Below are 24516 nucleotides of genomic sequence, written 5' to 3' on the forward strand. Positions count from 1 at the left end.
CAGGGAGCTGTATTCAGTCTCCTGGGATAAACCATAATGGAAAAGAATATAAGCAAAGAACTGTATGTGTATAACTGAGTTACTTTGGTCTACAGCAGAGATTGACACAACATTGTAAATCAGCTATACTTCACTTTTCTTAAAAATGTTTAAACTTTTGAAAAATTACTTTGTATATCAGCCAGAGTATCTTATAAACATGCTATAAACTTTTTAAAATAAACTAGTTGCCTAATTGTAGTTGCATTTTTTTTCAGAATTCATTGGAAAGTTGTAATCGAAGAATTCAACAAATGGAGTGCAAAAAAAACTTTTAAGTTTTAAAAATTTTTGATAAATTGCAGTCATTAAAAACAAAACTGGCAACAGCACTTTAAAATCATCTCCCAGATGCCAAACTATATTTTGCATATTCAAGACTAATTATAGACTTCTGAATTAGAAATACACGTTGAAATTTCAACTTCATTGAAGTATTTGTATTCTCTATTTTATGAAATCAAAAAGAATAGTATAAATAGAAAAATTTCACCAGCAGCAATCAAATAAAGAAAAGGCATAATCTAATGCGGTAAACTTCAAAATCTGCCCGTGATGGAAACAAAGTTATAGCGCAATAGCCAATGAAATAGTGGCTACTTAGAAGGTTACTAAGGCAAAGTGGGACCCAGAAATATCATGCTCAACCAAGGTGTCATTTTACTACAAAGATATTTTCAAATATAACAAGTTCAGGCAACGTTTCACTAACAAGCATGTCAGAGGGGGAAAATTATTAAAAATTAATAAAACCCAGACATTTAAGAGATGAACCAACTGAGGAATAGAGAAAGCCAAAGTGAAATGACTGGTCACGAGGATTGAATCAAATATACAACTATTTGAGCAACTGAGAATTACAAGACAGAATGCCATTGTTACAAACCTAGATGATGGAAAGAATAACAAAGTACAGTGAAAGAAAATATAAAAAAGGGTGTGCTCAACCTTGTAAAAGTTTACCCAGTCTTTTGTATATGTATATACATGAAAGTTATTTTAAAGGCTCTTAAAACTTTTGGGGAGAAACTATCTTAGGGCTATATCCTGGTTTTAAGCAGTTCTTACTCAAACTTATCCCAAGAGGAGGGAGTAAATAGAGTTTTATTCAAGACATACCAGTCCTTTACCTTTTTTTTCATCCTGCAGAGATGATTTTTTTACTTGTTTGTTTTAAGTTATGTTTCTATTTCAGAATTTTATCTCCTTAGTTACAAACTCTTTATTCACAGGCAATTCAAACATTTAATAATTTAAAAGATTATACTGTGTGTTGACTCTTACGGGTCAGGTGCTCGTGATTTTAGGAGTTTTATGCATCAGCATCTCTGGAAGTGGGGCCAGCAGTTTGCATTCTACCAGGCCCTTCAGTTGATTCTGATCCACAGTAAATATCAAGGTTGGTTGTAGGGCCCAAGATTTTGGGCCCTAGTTCCAGGTGATACTGATGGTGCTTCTTTGGGGACCGCACATTGAGAAACACTGCTAAGGGAAAGGCAAGTTCGAAAGAGACCCATCTGGAAGTAGCCCCACTAGGTCTTTGAGGAGCCGTGAGAAGGAATTGCTAAGTTCTGCAGAGCTTCCTGGAAGGATCCTGACCCGCTGGCTCCACCTGGCGGTCATCTCCTTATACACACTAGACAGGGCGTTGTAAAGACTAACAGCTGACAATCAGACTGCTCATTGTGTGCCAGGCAATGTCTGTTGATCTTTCTGTAGGTTCCTCACATGTTAACTTCTGAGATAGGTACTTATCCCATTTTACAGATGAGAGAAGTAAAGCAATAATTTCCCAAAGTCGCACAGCTGGTAAGTGGCAGAGCCAAATGCAAGCTGACACCAGAGCCTGCACAAAAGCTCAGATTATTTTCTGTTCTATTACTGGAAGATGGCACTGGTTCTATGTAAAAGATTAGTCTCTTCTGTCTCAGTGATGTTTATTCCTTCATCTTCTAAAACGATTTAAAGCGGTTCGGTAAATTATAATACAGAGTAGAAAAGTTGCAAATGAAAATAGACTAACCAGAAGGGGAAAAAATCCAAACCTGGAGATGGGCAACTCATGTTTGTTGTGTGTTTATGTAAGCCAAAGACTTGGGCTCCATCTCAAGAGTAAATTACTGCCTGGTTCCTCATGTGTAAACATTTGATAACCATGTTTCCTCATTGTCTTTAGTAGTTTTCAAGTATAGTTATAGTGTTCAAATGGGTGTGTCCTATATCAGTGTGTGTGTGTGTGTGTGTGTGTGTGTGTGTGTGTGTTCAGTTTGCTCAATCATATCTGACTCTTTGCAGTCCCATGGACTGTAGCCCACTAGGCTCTTCTGTCCATGGGATTTCCCAGGCAAGAATACTGGATTGGGTTGTCATTTCCTCCTCCAGGGAACCTTTTAGACCCAGGGATAGAACTCACATCTCTTGTGTCAGCAAGCAGATTGTTTACCACTGAGCCACCTGGGAAGCCCCATTCTATATCAATACCCTAAAACTAAATGAACAAAGAAAGTGATAGTCACTCAGTCGTGTCCGAATCTTTGCCACCCCATAGACTGTAGCCCACCAGGTTCCTCTCTCCATGGGGTTTCTCCAGGCAAGAATACTGGAGTGGGTTGCCATTCCCTTCTCCAGGGATCTTCCGGACCCAGGTATCGAACCCAGGTCTCCTGCACTGCAGGCGAATTCTTTACCGTCTGAGCCACCATGACATTAAAACGTGACTTGGAACAAAAGATTTCCTGCCTAGTTTTAACAAAATACTACCCCATTACTTGTCTTCTAACAACCCACTCTTTCTTCTATTAGCAAGTGTTCATTCATTAGACTTTGCCCGATAACAGGATTTTTGTTTTGTTTTTAAATTTCCTGCCAACAAAAATTTGTATTCAGAATAGTAAAGACTATTTAAATTCTATTGTATTTCTATAGAATTAGGTGCTGTCTGAAATTAAAATAATTATTTAAATTTAGATGATGGTAGAAGTATAAGAAGTACAGAGTGAAAAGTATATTCAGAAAATGTGGAAGTTAAGATTGGGTGTATTACCTTAAGTTAATTTCTGAGAATAAAATGTAAAGTTGAGAAAGAAATTTAGATTTGATAATAAAACACTATATTTTGCTTTAGTGATGTCATTTGCTTGATTTTTGATTGTTTAACTTTTTCTCTAGTCTTAGGACTTCAGTGGATGTTCTTAACCTTTGGGGTTGCCATTAAAAATACAATGAAAAAAAAAATGAAAAAAAAATACAATGAAACCTATCGGTCACTTCTCTTAAAAACAAATAGATCTAAAAATAGATTTTATATATGATTGTGAAAAGAAAAATGAAAGTTATAGGATATAATTTTGTAAAAGGCTTTTTTAGGCATCCTAATATATTTCTTCTTGGATCCAGCAATTTTCTTTTCATGTAATATTTTTAAAGAGTTTAACTTTCTGGTTAATTTAAAATTCTGCTTAACTTATGTCACATTTTATTACACTTGAAAAACCACTTTTCAAGAACAGAATACAACAAATGCGCCGTCTATTTTTAGTGATTCTGAAAGCCTTCAAGATCTTGTCATTCCTTAGAAACAATATTAGACGCCTTAAACTTTATTTGGTATGCAAAAATAATCCTGCGTACTTCAGTTTTCTCATATTTAGGTTGTAAATGTTTGAACTTACTGTGATAGAATTTTCTCATTTTTGTATTTCAGAATTGCCATTACCTTCAGAAAGTGTCGATATTATTATTTCTGATATTCCATTTGGAAAAAAGTTTAAGTTAGGAAAAGGCATCAAAAGGACTGTGCAGGAGATGGAAAGGTAAGTTGTTAAGTGTCTTTCCAAAACCTTTGAGCCATGGGGCATTTAACCAAAATGTACTGTAGCTCTTCAGTTAAGATTTGATTACATTTTAGTAATTTCCTAGAGTTCTTATAGCTTAATTTTCTAAGGTTTCAAAACAGAAGTTTATATAGTTATAAACTTGATATAGTTATTCTGTATCATCATACTATAAATTTTATTCAGGAAAAGATAATAATTTTTCATTATAGCCAAAAATTTGAAAGTCTAAAATAATGACATATATTTCAGTCACTGAGCTAGTTAATTTACATATTTACTTCTAATTCTCCCCCCAGCCCTGCCTCCTCTGTGTTAATCCCCCACATTTTACAGGAGAGAAACCAGGACCCAGAAATATTATCCTTCTCAAGATCACAGAGCTACTGAGCTACTGAGAACTTACATACGAAACATTTAGTCATGTAGAATGGATGCCTTCATTGTTGGTTTGAAATGAAAATGCAGAAGTGCTAGTCATGTAATGTTTCTAAGGTCAACCTCAGGGAATATAATGCAGTGGAGTGAAAGTGTTTCTGTGAGAGGTTCCAACAGTGAGACCTGAATATGAATTTTCCTGATCATTTCAGTTGATAAAGGAGAGAACCTAGAACACTCAGAGGGATGAAGGGACATGGATCAGGGGTCAGTTTGTATAAATTGTCTCAACTGAGTGTTTGATGGTGCAGGACGACATAGTACACGGTCAGGAGCCTGTGCGCAACCCTCTTCCGCAGTTACCTGACTTGTAACTCGGACACTTGCTGAGCTCCTGTATCCCCTTCTGCTTAATGGAGCATTCCCCTCGAGATTTTGCAATGCTGATTTCATATTAACATCATTTCAGGAGCTTCTGAAAAACACTGATACCCATTCTCCACTCCTCCTCACTGAGGCTTTGATTTAATCAGTCCAGGGTAGAGCCTGGGCATCCAGTATTTCTTAGTATCTCCCAAGGCGATTCTGTGGTGCCGCCAGGATTAATAACCACAGCCTTTGTGCCTAGCGAGGTAACTTACCAGTTGTACTATTAAGCTAGCCCATGGTGAGATACTACTGTCAGAGCATGTTACACTTAATAGGAAACTTTCCACCCAACCTGGAACTTTCCACTAGTGGTGGTGGCCTAGCCTACCTGATGGTCTAGTGCTGTGTGTTTTAAACATCTTCACAAGTCACTGGAGGGCAGTCCAATTGCCCTCCATTTCAATGTCCAAAGGACATTGAAAATGTCCTTTCATTGCTAGTAAAATTAGACCAGCCTGACTTTCTCTCGGTCAGTTTTGATTTTTATTCTAAGTAACTGAAAATGAAACTAATAGATATGACCACCCTCACATTGTTTCGGGAAATTTAAATATTTTCGCGAGAATCAGGAAGACATTCAAGATTTCCCATGTAATTCAGCTGCCTCCCAGAAAGCAAAATGGTACTGATGAACCTATTTGCAAGGAAGGAATGGAGATGAAAATGTAGAGAATGGACTTATGGACACTGTCACAGAGGGAGAGAGTAGGATAAATAGAAAAAGTAGTGACAACGTATATGCACTATCGTGTGTAACATGGATAGCTGGTGAGAAGATGCTCTGTGACACAGGGAGCCCTGTCTGGTGCTCTGTGGTGGGATGGGGAGGGATGGGATGGGGGAGAGGGGGGTAGCTCTAGAGGGAAAGGATGTATATATAATTACAGCTGATTTGAACTGTATGGTAGAAACCAACACAACATTGTAAAAATTAAAAAAGCAAAATTTTTAAAAATAAATAAAATTTAGAATAAAAAAAGTATGCTTTTGGACATAAGGAACATTCCTGGATCCTATGACCAAGCTTCCTTTGCCACATGCCCTCAGCCTTCATGGTTTGGCCTGTGACTTTTTCTGGTTTGAGGTTTTATACAGGCCATATATTGTAACACAATGGTGAAGAGCATAGTCTCTGGAGTCAGAATACTCAATAGTTCTTCTGTCATTTCTGTCATAGGCACATTGCTCAGTCACCCTGTGCCTCATCTTTAAATAATAGTACCTACTTGACAGCACTGGCCTGAGGAGTCAGTAGATTTAAAGCTCTTAGGACAGTGCTGATTTTCCAGGCCAGAATACTGGAGTGAATAGCTGTTCCCTTCTCCAGGGGATCTTCTCAAGCCAGGGATCAAACCCAGGTCTCCCACATTGCAGGCGGATTCTTTACCAGCTGAGCCACAAGGGAAGCAAGGACAGTGCTAGGTGCCTAGAAAGCTCTCAGTAATTGTTAGCTCAGGCCTGATTTTTCAGTGTAGAACACTTCCAGTGCTTTTGAGAAATAGGTGGGGATATATATAAATATATCTAAAGTACATATAACTTTTTTTCCCAATGATTTACCAGTAGTTTAGGCTCTAGATATAAAGTGGAAGGGAATGGAGGGCAATTATATTAAAAATAAGAAAAAATACAAAATAAACATGTTTATAATAGGCAATGGAAATATTTGGTCCTGAGTGTTACAGAGCACTGGATTCTTCAAGAAAGAACAGGCAATCAGAATTTTAACTTGTAGGACAGATGATTGCTCTGGTGGTGTGAGCACTGCACTCTCAGCTCAATTATTTCCTCCTTTAATTTACTTCAGCAATAACAGTTTCATGTATGCAGAGGAGAAATACAGAGAAGTATAATATTTGAGCTTTCTTCTCAACCAGATGAGCAAAATTAGAGAGTTAACTTGTTCGGCTTAAAGGAAGAAGTCACTAAATGCCCAGATTTGAGGTGGATTCATGGAAGAAGCATGATCTCAGTGAAATTTAGAAATTTGCAAAGAATGAAAAAGGAGACCACACCATGTTTTATACATGCAGATATTCAGCAAGTATTTCTTGGGTAATAATGAAGCAAAAAGCATGTTCAAAAAACAATGAATATACCAGACTGCTTGGAATTGAGATGAGTGGTAGAAGGTTAAGGCCTAATGCCATCCAAGTTCAAATAAGTTGGGTATTTGTGTCATCTACCCCTAGTCTTGCAGGTTCACATGTAAAAGAGAAATCTCTTTTATGTTTTTTGATACAGAGCTTCCCCAACTTATTGACCACATAATTCTAGTTGGTTTCTTTTTTATATATACAAGAAATAATCTCTCATACTATCCTAGTGTTTAGAGGAATACAGTTTGGGACATATTGCTTTATAATTTCTGAATAGCTTTCTTAGTAAGAAATTTATGTGTATATGAATGTGGAAAGATGCTTAGAAGGACATTTTATCAAAAATGGTCATCTCTGAGTAGATTCCGGGTGATTTTTACTTTCTTATTTTCTTCCATTATGTGAAATAAGTTACAATGAATTAATTGGTGAATGTCCTGTTAGACACCATTCCATGTACACATACACAAATAGATGTTTTCAATTTTATATTAATAGGATCATCCTTAATTTACCTCACTGTATAATCTGATTTCTTTTTTCCACTCAGAAATATCTCATAAATCTTTCTGATCAGTTGTTATAATGTACATAATAATTTTCAGTGGTTGCCACAGTGGTTGCATTATATATATATATATATATATATATATACCATTATGTAGCCTATAGAACTTAGGGATGGGTATTTAGGTAACGTCCACCATTTCATTTTAATAAAGAATAACATTCTGAGCCATCTTTGCACAAACAGTTTTTCAAACTGACTATAATGATCAAGTTATTTAAAACCACAGTGCCTCTGTTTCTTCATCTGCAAAATGGATATGGCAACAGAATATACTTGAATTCTAAGGATTAAATGATATACAAAGCATTTAAAACAATATTCATCACATAATACATGCGTGCGTGCTAAATTGCTTCTGTCACGTCTGACTCTCTGCAACCCTATGGATTGTAGCCCGCCAGGCCCCTCTGTCCATGGGATTCTCCAGGCAAGAATACTGGAGTCAGTTGCCATGCCTCCTCCAGGAGATCTTCCTGACCCGGGGATCGAACTCGCATCTCTTACATCTCCTGCATTAGCAAGCAGGTTCTTTAACACTAGTGCCACCTAGGAAGCCCTTGGTACCAATAAATATTAGCCGTCTTTGTCATTAATTGTCACTGTTATTCTACTACTGCTACAGCTTCTGCTCTTTTATCTTAGAATAATCTCCTAGATGTGAGATTGCTGGGTCAAAGGTTATGTACATTTCATATCTTTGATACTGTCAAAAAAGTTATATCAATTTTTTTGTCTTTAGAAATACTCATTTTTTCCCCCTAATCTTGCCATCTTGAGAGTGGTAGTCTTTTTATTTTTGATAATATGGTAGGTAAAAAATTGTATCTCATTTATTATCTTAATTGTATTTTTTCCTATGTGTTCAGAGATACTGTTTTTTGTTTCTGTCCCCTGGCGTCCAGCCACACCTGTCATCTCGCCTCCTCCTCTCCCAATAGCAAGAGTTTATCCCCTTGGTTCCTGCCTCCTCAGGAACTGTTCTCTGCCTACTTCCTTCTTACCTTCAACCTGTCCACCTCCTCCTTCTCTCCAGATCCAGCTATCCCTTCCCCAGACATCTTTGTAGCCTTTCATACCCACACACTGTACTAGGCAGTGGGGATCTGGCTGTGAATGGGATAGAGGTTTTGCCCATGCGGGGCTGGCACTCCAGCGTGGGAATATAGATAATGAATAAATCCGCCAAATAATTTCAGATCATGATGGATATGATGAACACTCAAGACGGCATTTTTGCCAGAGAGTGACTAAGAGAGCCGCAGTGGCTTCCTTCAATAGGTGCTCAGGGAAAGGCCTCTCCAAGGAGGCGTTTGAACCCTGAGACCTGAGTGATGAGAAGCACACAGGGGGTGGGTGTCAGTGCCCCAGAAGAGCAGAGCTGGGTGTCCTGGGGCAAGAAGGGAGGTCAGTTTGTGGGACACGCTGTGAGCAAAGGGAAGCAGGCAAGTGGGAGTCAAGAGTCTATTTGAAGTTTAATGGTCGAGAGATTCACAGGGATGTACAATTGTGTCTGGTGTGGAAACTCGGAAGGGGAGGTTGGGGGATGATGACAGATTTGGAAATAAGACCTGTCAGGCTGCGATAGTGTGGGCAGAGGAGAGCATAGAATGAAGTGGATGAATCTGTGATGTCGTCTGCAGACAGACTCGTTTAGATTGGCAGACCGTTGAGATGAGAGAAAGCTACTTCAGCTCCTGACCTCTTTGCTGGGTGTGGTGGGGGCAGGGCTTCCTTTAAGTCTTCATCCTCCAGCTGTCACCTGGTTTCTTAACCTCTACGACCAGGTTTCTTCAGAGAAAAGTCTACACTTGCCATCCTCACCTTCCAACCCCCTGCCTTGCCTCTGCAGGCCAGCGCTGGCTCCTGCCCCCAACTAGGAGTGCTGCCCCAGGGTCACTAATATCCTTATCACTTGTTAGTCCTGTGGCATTTGACACCATTCATTCCCGTCTTGAAACTCTGCTCCTCTGGTTTCCGTGATATCACCATAGTTCAGACCTTCTCCTTGGCTGTTTCATGGGCTCTTCCTTCTCCATCCTTCCTTGAATGTTAAGTCCCTGTTCCTTGACCCCTTTTCTCTCCTCTGTCTCTTCTTCCGGCCTAGGTGATCTCATGACCCATTGTTGCTTTGTGTTTGTTAAGCTCCTTTAGTTGTGTTGGACTCTTTGTGACCCCATGGATTGTAGCCCACCTGGCTCCTCTGTCCATGAGATTTCTCAGGCAAGTGTACTGGAGTGGGTTGCCATTTCCTCCTTCAGGGGATCTTTACCACCCAGGGATCGAACCTGCCTCTCATGTCTCCTGCATTGGCAGGTGGGTTCTTTGTCACTAGCACCACCTGGCTTTATCTACCATTTATTATGGGAAACTCAAATCTCCACCTTCAACCCTGGTCTCTCTGACAACCTCCAGGCCCTACGCCCGGCTGTCTGTTGGCCCCACGCTCAGCATGTTCCAGACAGAGCTCCTCCATCCCCTCATCCCGCCCGCTCTGGTTCCCCCTCCAGTGGACTACCTTCAGTACCTCCTCCTCTCCACAACTTCCTGTCTTTGCCCCCTCCCCTGCCTCGCGCACCCCTTGCCCCAGTCCCCCGGTCCCTCGGCCCAGCTCACTCCTGCTTGTCCGTCACACCCACTGTAGCTCTTCTCACCCACGCTGAGTGCCCAGGTCTGGGTCCCACCTAAGGTGTTTCCGGAGCCCCTCACACTCGCCTTGATAGTGGCGTTGGCCACACGTGCTCTGTAGCTCTTGCTTGCCTCCCTTTCCCACTGCTCAGTCATCTTTTTAGGAACTCGGGACTGTTTGCCATTATCCATCACTGTTTCCACATAAGTGCTGTGTAGACTTGGGTCAGACGATTGAGAAAGTGAGTCCTCCTCCACAGGCTGACATTTCCAGATCTTCCCTGTTGCCTTTTCTTTGTATTTGTCCTCACTCCTTCCTGGGGACTTTGTTCTGCTGTTGTTCAGCCTGCTGCCTTTCATGTACTCAGATTCCTCAGGATCCTTTCATTTGCCTTTTCCTTTGTACAATCACTTATTAAACTGTGACTACAAATTACTTTGAGGCTTGCCTTTTAAATAGAGTAAAAATAGATAATTAAAGCAGATTTGTACTAGTGATTTCATAATTACTATAATGAATATGCATTATGGAAGATACTACCTAATTATCAAAATCCTCGCATTTAAATGGCTAAAATTAAATTTCAAATTAAGAACACCAAATATTTTAAACAAAGTGGGATTGTTTGTTGTCTACAAAGAAATACTCATACTAATTACCTTTTTTTTTTTTTTTTTGGCCCAGAGTGCTTCGTGTTGGTGGGATCATCGTGCTGTTACTCAGCGAAGATCACCACAGGCACCTTAAGGGTGGTGAGGCGAGTAGCAGCCCTTTGGATTCCCAGGGCGGCCGCACAGAGGATCCTGGAGGCGAAGAGCGCTTGACTGGTGCAGAAAAAGCGGCTGGATCAGAGCCAGCGCCATCCTCATCCGCAGCCAGCAGCCAGGAGCGCTTGGACAGAATGCCACCGCTTGGCTCTTTGGTGCCAGTGGACTGCTACAGAGTGAGCCTTGGGAAAACAGACGCACTCATCTCCAAGTATAAGAAGTCGTACTCCCCTGGGCGATCGCCGGCTTGCTGCTTCTGAGTCCTTACATGTCAGCTGAACAGAGTAGAAAAGGCAGTCGTCTCAGGGATCTTAACAGTGCCAGAGGGTTCCAAGTCAACAGATTCCCCTAAAACAGGGTTGTGGCTCCTGGACACCTGTTCTTCCATAAGAACTTCCATCTAACACTCTGAAGAGTGTTTCTGACAGAGGATAATTAACAGATACTTGAACTAAAGGACTCTCAAACTTGCCCTTCTGTCAAAATGTGAACAGGTCTGCTCTGCCCACACTGTTTCTAAGCAGAAGCTTCAGCTTCAAAGCCAAGGTTCTCAGAGGCTCACCGTAAAGTGTATCTCAATCATCACAAATTTGATAATATCTTCACTGTCAGGTTTTTTGAAACATAGAAATTTTATTTTTTGATATCAACTTCTTTTGATATTTAACTTGATTTTTTTTGAACCTATAATTTTCTTCTCCATTTGAATGAAAAGAACTTTTATTGGCAGTACATTTTTTATGTCCCATATTATGTAAAGCATCAGTGGGAATAATAATATGAATTAAACCAATAGGCTCCAACATGATGGAAAGTAAAGTTTTGGTTTTTTCCTAAAAGCATTATCACTTCATTCCTATTTAAATTAAATGCATCCTTTGTGTTCACTTCTTAAAGAAACAGGAAGTTGATGAAAAATATGATTTTTTTTCCCATAGCCTAACATAGCTTCATGGCTGCTTTAGTACCATTTGAACAATGTTTCCATTTTGGGGAAAATTCTCACCTTGTGAATCCCACCTCTCCAAAATAGAAGCAAAAACTTGTTTTCTGCCCAGGGTGCAACGTGTAGCCTCAGCTCAGTTATCAAGGTCCACTGTCAGTGTGGGGCGAGTGGGGTACAGGTGATACGTGGGGTTTTTACCTGAGAGCACTTCATAGCAGGCCCAGTGGGACGGTAACCTGTCGTGTATTCATACAGTAAATATTCACTGCAAACCTACTATCTGCCAAGGCACTTTCTCAGCCCTTGGAGCTATCAGTAAACCAAGCAAATCCCTGCCCTCATAGGATTTAAATCTAGTGGGGGAGACAGATAAGAAATGATAGACATTTATTTACTAGGTTAAAAGGTAACCTAGCAAAGATAACCTAGATAAGTGGAGGGACCTTGCAGGGAGAAAATAAAGCACAGTAGTGACGGGAACACAGGAGGATGGGGGCACATGTTTTGCATTCTTCTTACAACAGCTCCAGCTTCACTGAAAATGTGAGATTTGAGCAAATATTTAAAGGACATGGAAGAGTGTTCCAGGCATATGGAACAGCCATTGCAAAGGCCCTGTGGCGAGAGAGTGCCTGGTGTGTTTGAGGAACAGCAGAAAAGCACATGTGGCTGGAGGAGAGTGAGTAACGGGGGAGAATGAGAAGTTAAAGAGAAAGTGAGGGGCAGGTGAGGGTGGGAGGGGTTGGTGGGTGGGTTAAATCACATAGGACCTTGAAGACTACAGGAAGACTTTGACTCAACAGCAGTGTAGAGTTTTTAAAAAGTCACAATCTAACATACATTGTAGGCTCACTGTGACTACTGTATGGCACATCGATTGTAGGGAGGCAAGGGTGGAAGTAGAGAGGCCAGTTGGGAAGTTTTGCAATAATCCAGGCAAGAGAAGATGGTAGCTTGCCCCAGGATGGAGGCAGCATAGGTAGTAAGAAGCAGCTAGATTCTGGATGTATTTTGTAAGTAGAACCAGCAGGATCTGCTGATGGAGAAGACGCAGGAATGACCACAAGATTTTTGGCCAAGCACCTGGAACAGTGGAGTTTTCCAGAGAACTGTCCAGGGAACAACAACATGGGAAGAGCAGGCTTGGTATGAGATATCAGAAGTTCAGGTTAAGACTTGCTTGCTTTGAGATATATATTAAACATTCAAGTGGAGGAGCTGAGTAGGCAATTGAATAAATAATCTGCAGTTTAAGCTGAAGGTCTGTTCTGGAGATGGAAATTTGGGAATTTGCAGCATAAAGTTGCCATGAAACTGAATGGGGTCACCAAAGGATGGAGTGGAGGGAGGAAAGGAAGAGGAGCAGGGCTGAGCCCTGGGTTCCTTCAACAGAAGAGGGATCTGCAAGGGAGACAGAAGGAACAAGCCGTGAGGGAGGAGGGAAACAAGAGCAGTTGCCTGGAAGGCAGATAGAGTATGGTGGAGGGAGTGACCAACTACTGAATACCGCTAACCAGTCTAGAAAGAGGACTGGAAATTGACCATTGGATTTAACAATGAAGAGGTCATGTGGGACCTTGATAATGGGAGTTTTGGTGTTGTAGAGAAGGAGAAAAACCACACTGGATTGGGCTTCAGAGAAAACAGGAAAAGAACCAGAGGTAGTGTGTATAGGCAACTCCTTCAACTAGTTTTGCTGAAAAGAGAGCAAAAACTGGAGATAATAGTTGGTAGGGGACATGGTGTTGAAACAATGATTTTTTTTTTTAAGATGAGAGAAGTAGCAGCATTTTTTTTATGTTGATGAGACTGTTCCAAGAAAGGTAAAAAACTGATGAGCCAGGAAGAGGGGGCCAAATGGTAGAACGTCCTTGAATAAGGAGGTGGCATGAGTCCATACATAGAGGAATAAGCTTTCGATAAGAGCGTGAATGATTTCTCCATGGTTACAAGTGGGAAGAAACATACAGGCATGTCTGCTATAATATGATAAATGTGTTCCTGAACACTTTTTCAGTCCAAAATCCATGCACTAAAAATAACAATTTATGGAAAAATAGGGTTGGGGCAGACCATTCCAACCTATCCAACTTTGCGAACTGCACGCTAGCAAAAACTGACATAGTTGTTTTTTTTTAAGCCTTATATTTCATATAAATAAATCAGAAAATAAAGGACTCCACCTTCCCAAGAAAAGGGCAAAGACAGCCTGCTAGAATTTAGGAAAAGGAAGGATAGAAGCTGCTGAGTCACACCAACGGGTGGCCATTTCCTTCTCCAGGGGATGTTCCTAACCCAGGGATCAAATGCACATCTCCTGTGTCTCCTGCATTGCAGGCAGATTCTTTACCCACTGAGCCACCAGGGAAGCCCCCTCCAAGACAGAACCTGTGGCCAAACCACCACGACCAGGAAGGACCAGGAAGGAGCGGCGTTACGTCAAGTACCTTATTCTGCAGCTCGTCCATTCAGCTCACCCCATTGGCGTCCTTCCCATTCGGCAGCTTTTATCTGGTGGAACAAAATATTAATGTGCTGGGGAAAAAAATCACTTGTGATCCAACCCAATTTCCATATTACAGTGACATCATCCCCCTACTTAGCAATAATATTTAATGCCTGTCACAGAAACACGCAGTGTAGGAGAACAGACTGTAAGTGGGAGCAGATGCTGGAAGGTGGGCGGGTGTGGTAATGAAAGACTGTGGAAGTCTTCCGACCACTTCCATTTTCTCAGTGAAAAAGCATGTGGTTATTTCCCCAGTTTCTGAGTCTGTGGTTGGAACAGCTTCCCTGTGCAGTCAAAGAATCCACACATTGAGTTCCAAACCAGGGGCTTGGGGTGTCTATTATTGAAGGACTAAGGTTACATACTCCCTAGGCTCTCCCTTCCTATCAAAATGACCAAACAGAAGCTACACTATGGGTCTGTAGGAACTGCAGATCTTGCTACCACCAAGAAGAATGAGGCACAGATGCTCGATGGCACAGATCCCATCACTTGGCATCTGAATGCAACCTGCGTCAGCTTTGGGTCTGCTGCTCTGACTCATTTACTTCTCCTGGAGGCCTGGGTAGGAGACAACTCTCTAGCTGGTCCAGGCACACTGGAAGCAGCTCTGCATTTTGCCCTTAGGACCCAGGAGAGTGAATGATGCCCAGACCGTCTGGGATCAGCCTGGATGCTGTGTGGAGTCTGCCACGGGTCCTAAAAGGGAAAGTGCAGCTGCAGCCTCTTGGCTTTTGGAGCAAAGCCAAGCTTTCTTACGCAAGTAGTTATTCTCCTTTTAGAAATAATTCCTGCTGCTAAGGGCTTGACCATAGGATTTTAGGTGACCATGTGCCCTAAACTATCCATCCCGAGATTCGATCCACCAAGCCAAGAGTTGAGAGGGCTCAGTCTGACAGCATGCCTTCATCAGAGGGCAGTGACATAGACCAGCGCTGAGTGTATGTGACCGACAGTCCTCATCTGGCGAGGCGCCTCCTGCCTGCCACTCCCCTCCCTCATCATCATGGTCCCACAGGGAATTCCCAATGAGCAGATCACCAAGGAGGAAAAAAATGCCAAATCTGGTTTGCAGATGGCTCTGCCAGTTTAGCTGTTGTCTGCTGGCATTTAACTCCCAGAGCATTTCAGCCCCACTTGGGGTCAAAGGATGATGGGGAAAGGAAACATTCCCAGGGAGTACCACCTGAAGTGGTCTGCAATGTCCACTTTAGGTAGAGATGGCCTGGGAGGAGGAGGATGCCCACCATGTCATGGGCAGTGACTACCAGTTTGAAAGAATGGTGAGCAACATGAAAGGAAGTGTGGGAAGAGGAATGTGGATGGACATCTCAGGATGGGCCCCCATATGGGAGAATCACTGGGTCTCAATCACTGGAATGGTCAAGAACTCCCACTGTGCATGAGGCTCTTAAGTGTGTGAGCAGCAGATTGCCTGGCCTATGCCTTCCCCATTTTTCACTCAACAGCCTCATGGACAAAGTGGGCATGGTTTCAGACACAGAGATGAGGCACTGGCCCAACAAGGACCTCTCACCAAGGCTGATTGCCTACTGCCCCTGCTGATGAATTATGAACAGCAGTGACCAGCCCTAAGACTTCGATATAATGCCACATGGAGGAGGGGAATTAGAGTGGAGACCCTTCCCAGGTAGGAAGGGCAAGAATCTGTCCTCCCTAGACTAACTGCTCACTCTGGACTCCAACTCTCCAGACCAGGCAACGCCTTTCGTGGACCTTGTTTCCCTGCAACAATACTTCTCATCAGAGTTCATTTACAGTGCTGTGTGAGACACACCGCTACGAGATCTGTGAGACCAGTGTTCATTGAATTTCTAGTCTTGTACCATCTGCCCCCTCACCTGAAACAGAAGTCCTGATGGCAGGGTGGAGGGGCTACTCGACACTCAATGACTGAGCCAGCACAGAGCAGTCCTTGAGAGGCCGAGATACCTCCTGGCAGAATGCTATGTGCACTATGAACCAGAGACCAATAGATGGTGCTCTTTCTCCCGAAGTCAGAAAAAGGGACCCCGGCGGGGGGAGGGGGGGGTGGTGAAAGTGGAAGGCAAGCCTGTTACCATACCCCATTCTAAGCAGGCCCCATAATGGAATCCACTCTCTGGGAGGGTGTCAGCAGAAGGGTCTGGCCTCAGGAATCAGAAGGCGCAGAGGGCAGCATTCAGGGCCCAAAAGCAATGGTACCGGCTGCGGTGTGGGTGCCCAGCAGAGGCTGCAGTGGGTCACTGTGACGGCAGTCCTGTCGTGGCAGCTGGATGATGCTTCTCGCTGTAGCCACACAAACTAATTTCCTGCCCTCCTGAACACCATAATATATATATATATTTTTAATGACATCTCTTCTGCTAAACTGCCTAGAGTAGATTCTGTCAGTTGCAGCTAGGAACCCTGTCCCACACACCTGCGTTACTGAAGCCCACTCCTATCCTCCGGGCACTGCCCTCTCCTCTGTGGGGTGCTCCCATCTGTTCTGCATTTCTCGTTTTGCCAGGTGTGCATCTGTCCTTTTGCCACAGGTCTTAATTTTATATAATTTCCATCCTCCCACCCCTTCTACAAAATTACTTTTAATGTTTTGGCCTCTTAAAGACGTTGAACAATAATACAGTCTTTTTCATTCTGTGCCTAAACCTTACTTGAATATTTAGAAGAGAAAAAAGAAACATGCAAAGTTGGACATCTTTGTGTGTGTAACCAAGATGCAGCAAATGGCAGGTAGAAAATGTGTTTCCTCATGGACTTGAATAACAGTTGGTGGACATCCTCAAAGGCAGTGGTTCTAACAATCTACATACTTGGCAGAATTAAATCATGGTTTCAGTGTCTGTTAAAACAGCTTTAATAATCAAATGCACAAAACGATACAGCTTTTTTAAATAAGTTTCCAAAATTTGAGGATATCTTTTAGTGGGAGTATTCTATAGTATTTTCCCTGACCCTTGGCACAGGGTGTGGCCCCCAAGAACAGTTAATATTACTTGAACGAAATTGAACTGGCTCCTGTTGGAAGGGAACAAATAGATGTGTGTGGATCTGAGGACAGTTAATTAAAGAGACACCCAGAAAGCCATGTGAGAGACAGACAGCTGTCTGGGGAGACGCCTACTTTCTATATAACCTAGAAAACTAAACCTCTTCAGGGATTCTAAATATATTGATTTTTCAAGTGGAGCCGCTCACTTGGATATTGGGTAAATACAAGCGTTCAAGGAGCCATGCAAGAAAGCTTTGGGGCAAAAATTAGGTGAGATGAGGGGTCTTCACAGAAAAATCCTGGTAATAAAGAAATCTTGAGTATTTTCATGCATGTTATACAAACACTACACATTTTTACATAGTGTTTATAGCATTTTCAGTTCTCTTATTCTTTCACTCATTCATTTGCTCCTTCATTCATTGGACTGCCAAGCATCTCTTGAGTACCTGCTGTGTGTCAGGTTCTGGGACGCTCATTGGTGAAGTGAAAAGGTGGGCAGGGAGCAGGAAAACAGCAGCTAAAGGTCTCCACATATGACAGGGCTATCCCCAACCTCCGGACATAGAGGGACAAAATCACCCTCTGCAAGAGCTTGACAGAGAAAGATGGACAGAGTCCAGGACTGAGAGCAAAAAACAATGGATTTGTGGGGAGTTAAAAAAAATTGAACACATGCCTAGGTATGGCTAGCTTCATCTTTTAGTTACATCATCTTTTAATGACGTCTCTTCTGCTAAACTACCCAGAGTAGAATCTGTCAGTTGCAGCTGGGAACCCTGTTCTGCACTGAAGCCCACTCCTCTCCCCTGGGCACTGCCCTCTCACTCATATAAATGCTGAGAATTTATGATGCTCAAGAGATGCAAGAATTTGAAGTTATCATTTTGCATCCGACTGCCACAATCATTTAATACTGTCAGTTTTCATCAAGTTCCTTCAGCAAGTAACGGCCTTCTCAAATGTGTAATAAATGAGAACAATTATACCAGGTCCTCTCCTCTTACACATTCCTTCTCACCACTGAGTGGCTCTCCTCCTAGCTGCCCTTCTGTGGCTCCTGCCCTTGACATGTCTACACTATTTAGATTGAATTCACCTCGGAAGAGTGGGCATATTAACCATGTGTTCTGCCAGGGGCCCCCAAATGCCCAGTCCCGGACTCCGGGTATTAACACGATTCACTGGGCCTGAGGTTTTTTGGTCTTGTTTTTATGTAAGTCAGATAGTTCATCTTTCAGTGTCATATCTTTTTGCCTTTTCATACTGTTCATGGGGTTCTCAAGGCAAGAATACTGAAGTGGTTTGCCATTCCCTTCTCCAGTGGCCCATGGTTTGTCAGAACTCTCCACCATGACCCGTCCATCTTGGGTGGCCCTACACAGCATGGCTCATAGTTTCATTGAGTTAGAAAAGGCTGTGGTCCATGTGATCAATTTGATTAGTTTTCTGTGATTGTGGTTTTCATTCTGTCTGTCCTCTGACAGATAAGGATCAGAGGCTTATGGAAGCATTCTGTTGGGAGAGACTGACCCAGGGGTAAACTGGGTCTTGTTCTGATGGGTGGGGCCATGCTCAGTAAATCTTTTGTCCAATTTTCTGTTGATGGGTGGGACTATGTTCCCTCCCTGTTTGACCTGAGACCAAACTATGGTGGCCTAAAGGAAATCAGTCCTGAATATTCATTGAAAGGACTGATGCTAAAGCTGAAACTCCAATACTTTGGCCACTTGATGTGAAGAACTGACTCCTTGGAAAAGACCCTGATGCTGGGAAAGGTTGAAGGCAGGAGGAGAAGGGGACAACAGATGATGAGATGGTTGGATGGCATCACCGAGTCAACGGACATGAGTTTGAGCAAGTTCCAGGAACTGGTGATGGACAGGGAAGCCTGGTGTGTTGCAGTTCATGGGATCGTAAAGAGTCAGACATGACTGAGCAACTGAACTGAAGTCAGATAGTATGTATGACTCTCTTGCTCAAAGCCCTCCAGTGATTTTCCCATTTTCCTTAGAATAAAGACTAAGGTCTTGATCTGGCCCCTGGTACCCATCTAACTTCATCTCTGACACATCCTCTCTCATTCTGAGCCCTTGCCAACCCGGGAATGTGCAAAGTTCTGCCCCATCTCAGGCCTTTGGACTTGCTGGCCCTCTCTCTCCCTGGGCATCTCCCCTGATGCCTGCGCTGCTCAGGCTCTCAGTTGAGCAAGGCCATCCACGGCCTCCTTACCTAAGCCGGCCACCACCTCAGCCTTCACACCTAGTCTCAGAGCTCTTTTTCCATTTCTCTTTATATGTATGACATGCTTGTCTGTTGGCTGTCTCCCCACCAGTACAGTGGCAGGTCCTTGAAGGCAGTGGCCTTATTGGTTTGCTCAGTTTCTCTCCTGTCCTGAAGTCAGTCTCTGACACATACTAGGCACTCAATATAGATTTGGTAAATAAAAAGACCACATGAAGATTCCATTCCATGGTCATCTGCCAACCAAATAACAGAGCCAGAACGGCCTGGTGGACCAAGTTCCTGCTAGACCAAGTTCCCCCTCACCCTGAACAAATAAATACACTCCAAAAAAGAAAAAATGTTCAACTGTTATTCCCTGAAGGGAAATTCCCCCCACCTCCTTTCTTTTCCTTTGTGACATTAGAATGTATGGAATCACGCAGCGCAGAACCAGCTGCTCAATCGTTACTAGGTAAAAGCTTGACATTTTCTGTGACACCCTTCTTGATTATGTAGGCGTATCACAGCCCCACAGGCTGACTGCTTTTAAAAATAATAAAGTTGTACTAAATTTCACTTTAACCCATTGCATTCTTCACTCCTCTGGCTCCCCGCAGTCACTGGTATTTTTTTGGACAAGGTTGTGAAAAGTGGGCATCCATGCATCCGGCCCTGTCCAGCTCCACAAAACTCTTAGCCCCTTAATCCATCTCTCTCCAGCTCACCCTCATTACTCCCTCTTCACCTCAGTTCCCTTGAAAACCATTCCTTACTCCTATGAACAGTCTTTAAACTGTTACTTGATTTGGAAAATTCTTTAAGAACTGGCTCGTCCTTTGAATCAATACTGCATTAATCACTTGTGTTATCTCCCCCAGATTACCTTTCACACTTGGTTTAGTTTCCATCCCCCAGTCCACTTTATCTGAGAAATGTGTTGGCACAATAGTGATTTACTGTAGTCACAGCAGAGGCATATAAAGCAGACACAGATGCCCCATTGACATGTTTGCAGGAATACAGATACTTACTTTGTTCAACCTCAAAATCTACTTAGTTCTTCCATTTAGGGTGTTAGACGCCTCCCCAGAGACTGGCCGAGAGATCTTAGGTTAATACTCAGCCTCAGTCTCCTCTCTTGTCAACAGGGATGACGATGAGGGCCTCCGTGGACCTTCCAAGGCTGCCTGGAGGTTTGGTTTGGTTTGGTTTGGTTTGGTTTGGTTTTGAACTCACCACTCAGTGATCAACCTCTCCAAGAGAAAACATAAAATGAAGTACTCTCCTTGATTCATTAAAAAAAAAATAGAATCTGGAGGCTATCCTTTTTTGACTCAACATCAGATGGTTTTACTTTACTGTTTGTGTAATTGCCATGCTCTATTTTCAAAGTCAATTTGCATTCAACTTGGATAAATAAAAGTTTACAGAAGTATTCAAAGTATTTCAGGGGCTTCTCAAAAGTATGGTGATTGCCAACATCCCTGGAAATCATAATAAGCTCATGGACGTGTCTAGAGGCTCAGGAGAGGTGATTAGTTTTCAATACTGTACATCAAGACAATCACAAAACAAGGACTAAAATCCATGAGTCTCTGAGATCTGATACTATCTCTAACCATATAGCCTCCTTTCTGAGTAACTGCTCTCATTTAATAATTTTTTAAAAGCCAACAGGAATGCTTTCTCAGGACAAAAGAAGGCAGACCCACCCACTTAAATATTAATCTTTGAGCCACCCTGGTGACATGGGAATTTCTCAAAACGTTCAGTGGGGGAAGTGCCAAGAAGGTAATTAAAATTGCTGTCATACCTTTAGGCTGCTGAAGGTCACTCATGTAAGAAGAGGTTCTGTGCTTGTAAAAATAGGTCTGGCATTCTTTAGAGAATTACAAAGGTCAGTGTGTGCTCTGGTTTAGAAATGCAGTACCTTGATTAAAAACTGCAGAGCAATAACTTCCAAGGGGAACCATAAAAAAATGTGGGGGAGTATGAACGCATCTAGATGTATACAACTTTGAAAAATAAAATCAAATATAGTTAAAAGTGTACTGGCAGTGTTTGTCCTGGGGCTCAGGTAGGTGGTGTGGATGTCATGTGGAAAAGTGGAAAAAGTAATGACTTTGGAGTCAGCAGGCCAGAATCTAAACCTTGGCTCTGCTATTTGATACCTTAGAGAATGTGATTTAACCACAAGGAGCCTTAGTTTCTCCATTTAGAAAGGAGCTATAGAACCTAAAATGGACTGGAATGGGTGGATTTAACTCAGATGGCCATTATATCTATTACTGTGGGCAAGAATCCCATCTGGATTTAACTCAGATGGCCATTATATCTATTACTGTGGGCAAGAAATGGATTAGCCATCATAGTCAACAAAAGAGTCTGAAATGCAGTACTTGGATGCAATCTCAAAAACGACAGAATGATCTCCATTCGTTTCCAAGGCAAACCATTCAATATCACAGTAATCCAAGTCTATGCCCCGACCAGTAATGCCGAAGAAGCTGAAGTTGAACGGTTCTATGAAGACCTACAAGATCTTCTATAACTAACACCCAAAAGAGATGTCCTTTTCATCATAGGGGACTAGAATGCAAAAGTAGGAAGTCAAGAGATACCTGGAGTAACAGGCAAATTTGGCCTTGGAGTTCAAAACAAAGCTGGTCAAAGGCTAACAGAGTTTTGTGCCAAGAGAACACACTGGTCAAAGCAAACACCCTCTTCCAACAACACAAGACAAGACTCTACACATGGACATCACCAGATGATCAATACCCAAATCAGACTGATTACATTCTTTGCTGGAGAAGGAAATGGCAACCCACTCCAGTATTCTTACCTAGAGAAACCCGTGGACAGAGGAGCCTGGTGGGCTGCTGTCCATAGGGTCGCCCAGAGTCAGACACGACTGCAGTGACTTAGCAGCAGCAGCATATTCTTTGCAGCCAAAGATGGAGAAGCTCTATACAGTCAGCAAAAACAAGACCAAGAGCTGACTGTGGCTCAGATCATGCACTCTTTATTGGCAAATTCAGACTTAAATTGAAGAAAGTAGCGAAAACCACCAGACCATTCAGGTATGACCTAAATCAAATCCCTTATGATTATACAGTGGAAGTGAGAAATAGATTCAAGGGATTTGATCTGATAGACAGAGTGGCTGAAGAACTATGGATGGAGGTTTGTGACATTGTACAGGAGGCAGGGATCAGAACCATCCCCAAGAAAAAGAAATGCAAACAGGAAAAATGGTTGTCTGAGGAGGCCTTACAAATAGCTGAGAAAAGAAGAGAAGTGAAAGGCAAAGGAGAAAAGGAAAGATACTCCCATTTGAATTCAGAGTTCCAAAGAATAGTGAGGAGAAATAAGAAAGCCCTCCTCAGTGATCGATGCAAAGAAATAGAGGAAAACGATAGAATGGGAAAGACTAGAGATCTCTTCAAGAAAATTAGAGATGTCAAGGGAACATTTCATGCAAAGATGGGCACAATAAAGGGCAGAAATGGTATGGACCTAACAGAAGCAGAAGATATTATGAAGAGGTGGCATGAACACACAGAAGAACTATACAAAAAAGATCATGACCCAGATAACCACGATGGTGTGATCACTCACCTAGAGCCAGACATCCTGGAATTCAAAGTCAAGTGGGCCTTAGGAAGCATCACTACAAACAAAGCTAGTGGAGGTTATGGACTTCAACTTTCAAATCCTAAAAGATGATGCTGTGAAAGTGCTGCACTCAATATGCCAGCAAATTTGGAAAACTCAGCAGTGGCCACAGGACTGGAAAAGGTCAGTTTTCATTCCAATCCCAAAGAAAGACAATGCCAAAGAATGCTCAAACTACTGCACAATTGCACTCATCTCACAAGCTAGTAAAGTAATGCTCAAAATTCTCCAAGCCAGGTTTCAACAGTATGTGAATCGTGAACTTCCAGATGTTCAAGTTGGATTTAGAAAAGGCAGAGGAATCGGAGATCAAATTGCCAACATCTGTTGGATCATCAAAAAAGCAAGAGAATTCCAGAAAAACATCTACTTCTGCTTCACTGACTATGCCTAAGCCTTTGACTGTGTGGATCATGACAAACTGAAAAATTCTTCAAGAGATGGGAAAACCAGACCACCTGACCTGCCTCCTGAGAAATCTGAATGCATGTCAAAAAGCAACAGTTAGAACTGGACATGGAACAACAGACTGGTTCCAAATCAGGAAAGGAGTATGTCAAGGCTGCAAATGTCACCCCGCTTATTTAACTTATATGTCAGAGTACATCATGAGAAATGCTGGGCTGGATGAAGCACAAGCTGGAATCAAGATTGCTGGGAGAAATATCAATAACCTCTGATATGCATGTGACCCCACCCTTATGGCAGAAAGTGAAGAACTTATGAAACTAATGAAAGTAAAAGAGGAGAGTGAAAAAGTTGCTTAAAACTCAACATTCAGAAAACTAAGATCATAGTATCTGATCCCATCACTTCATGGCAAATAGATGGGGAAACAATGGAAACAGTGACAGACTTTATTTTTGGGGCTCCAAAATCACTGCAGATGGTGATTGCAGCCATGAAATTAAAAGACGCTTGCTCCTTGGAAGAAAAGCTATGACAAACCCAGACAGCATATTAAAAAGCAGAGACATTACTTTGCCAACAAAGGTTTGTCTAGTCAAAGCTATGGTTTTTCCAGTAGTCATGTATGGATGTGAGAGTTGGACTGTAAAGAAAGCTGAGCGCTGAAGAATTGCTGCTTTTGAACTGTGGTGTTGGAGAAGACTCTTGAGAGTCCCTTGGACTGCAAGGAGATCCAACCAGTCCATCCTAAAGGAAATCAGTCCTGAATATTCATTGAAAGGACTGACGTTGAAGCTGAAACTCCAATACTTTGGCCACTTGATGTGAAGAGTTGACTCATTGTAAAAGACCCTGATGCTGGGAAAGACTGAAGTCAGGAGGAGAAGGGGACAACAGATGATGAGATGGTTGAATGGCATCACCGACTCAATGGACATGAGTTTGAGCAAGCTCCGGGAGTTGGTGATGGACAGGGAAGCCTGGCATGCCTCAGTCCATCGGGTCGCAAAGAGTT

At 42.3% G+C, this 24516-nt stretch overlaps 1 protein-coding gene across 4 annotated transcripts in view; it reads left to right on the forward strand.

Annotated features, from left to right (window-relative positions):
* THUMPD2 (THUMP domain containing 2) overlaps positions 1 to 11581 on the forward strand; it is a 39014-nt gene extending 27433 nt beyond the window's left edge. For 3 of the 4 annotated variants that reach the window (XM_043918171.1, XM_043918173.1, XM_043918172.1), the window contains 2 exons: positions 3743 to 3851; positions 10660 to 11581. In XM_043918171.1, the coding sequence (XP_043774106.1) occupies positions 3743 to 3851; positions 10660 to 11002 (452 nt within the window). In that variant the 3' untranslated portion in view covers positions 11003 to 11581. Of the gene's footprint in view, positions 1 to 3742; positions 3852 to 10659 lie in introns of those variants that run through there. The other variant, XM_043918174.1, reaches the window with a different exon arrangement.
* Positions 11582 to 24516: the final 12935 nt, after the last annotated feature.

The sequence above is a fragment of the Cervus elaphus genome, chromosome 11 (assembly GCF_910594005.1).
Source record: "Cervus elaphus chromosome 11, mCerEla1.1, whole genome shotgun sequence".
Classification (NCBI taxonomy): Eukaryota; Metazoa; Chordata; class Mammalia; order Artiodactyla; family Cervidae; genus Cervus; species Cervus elaphus.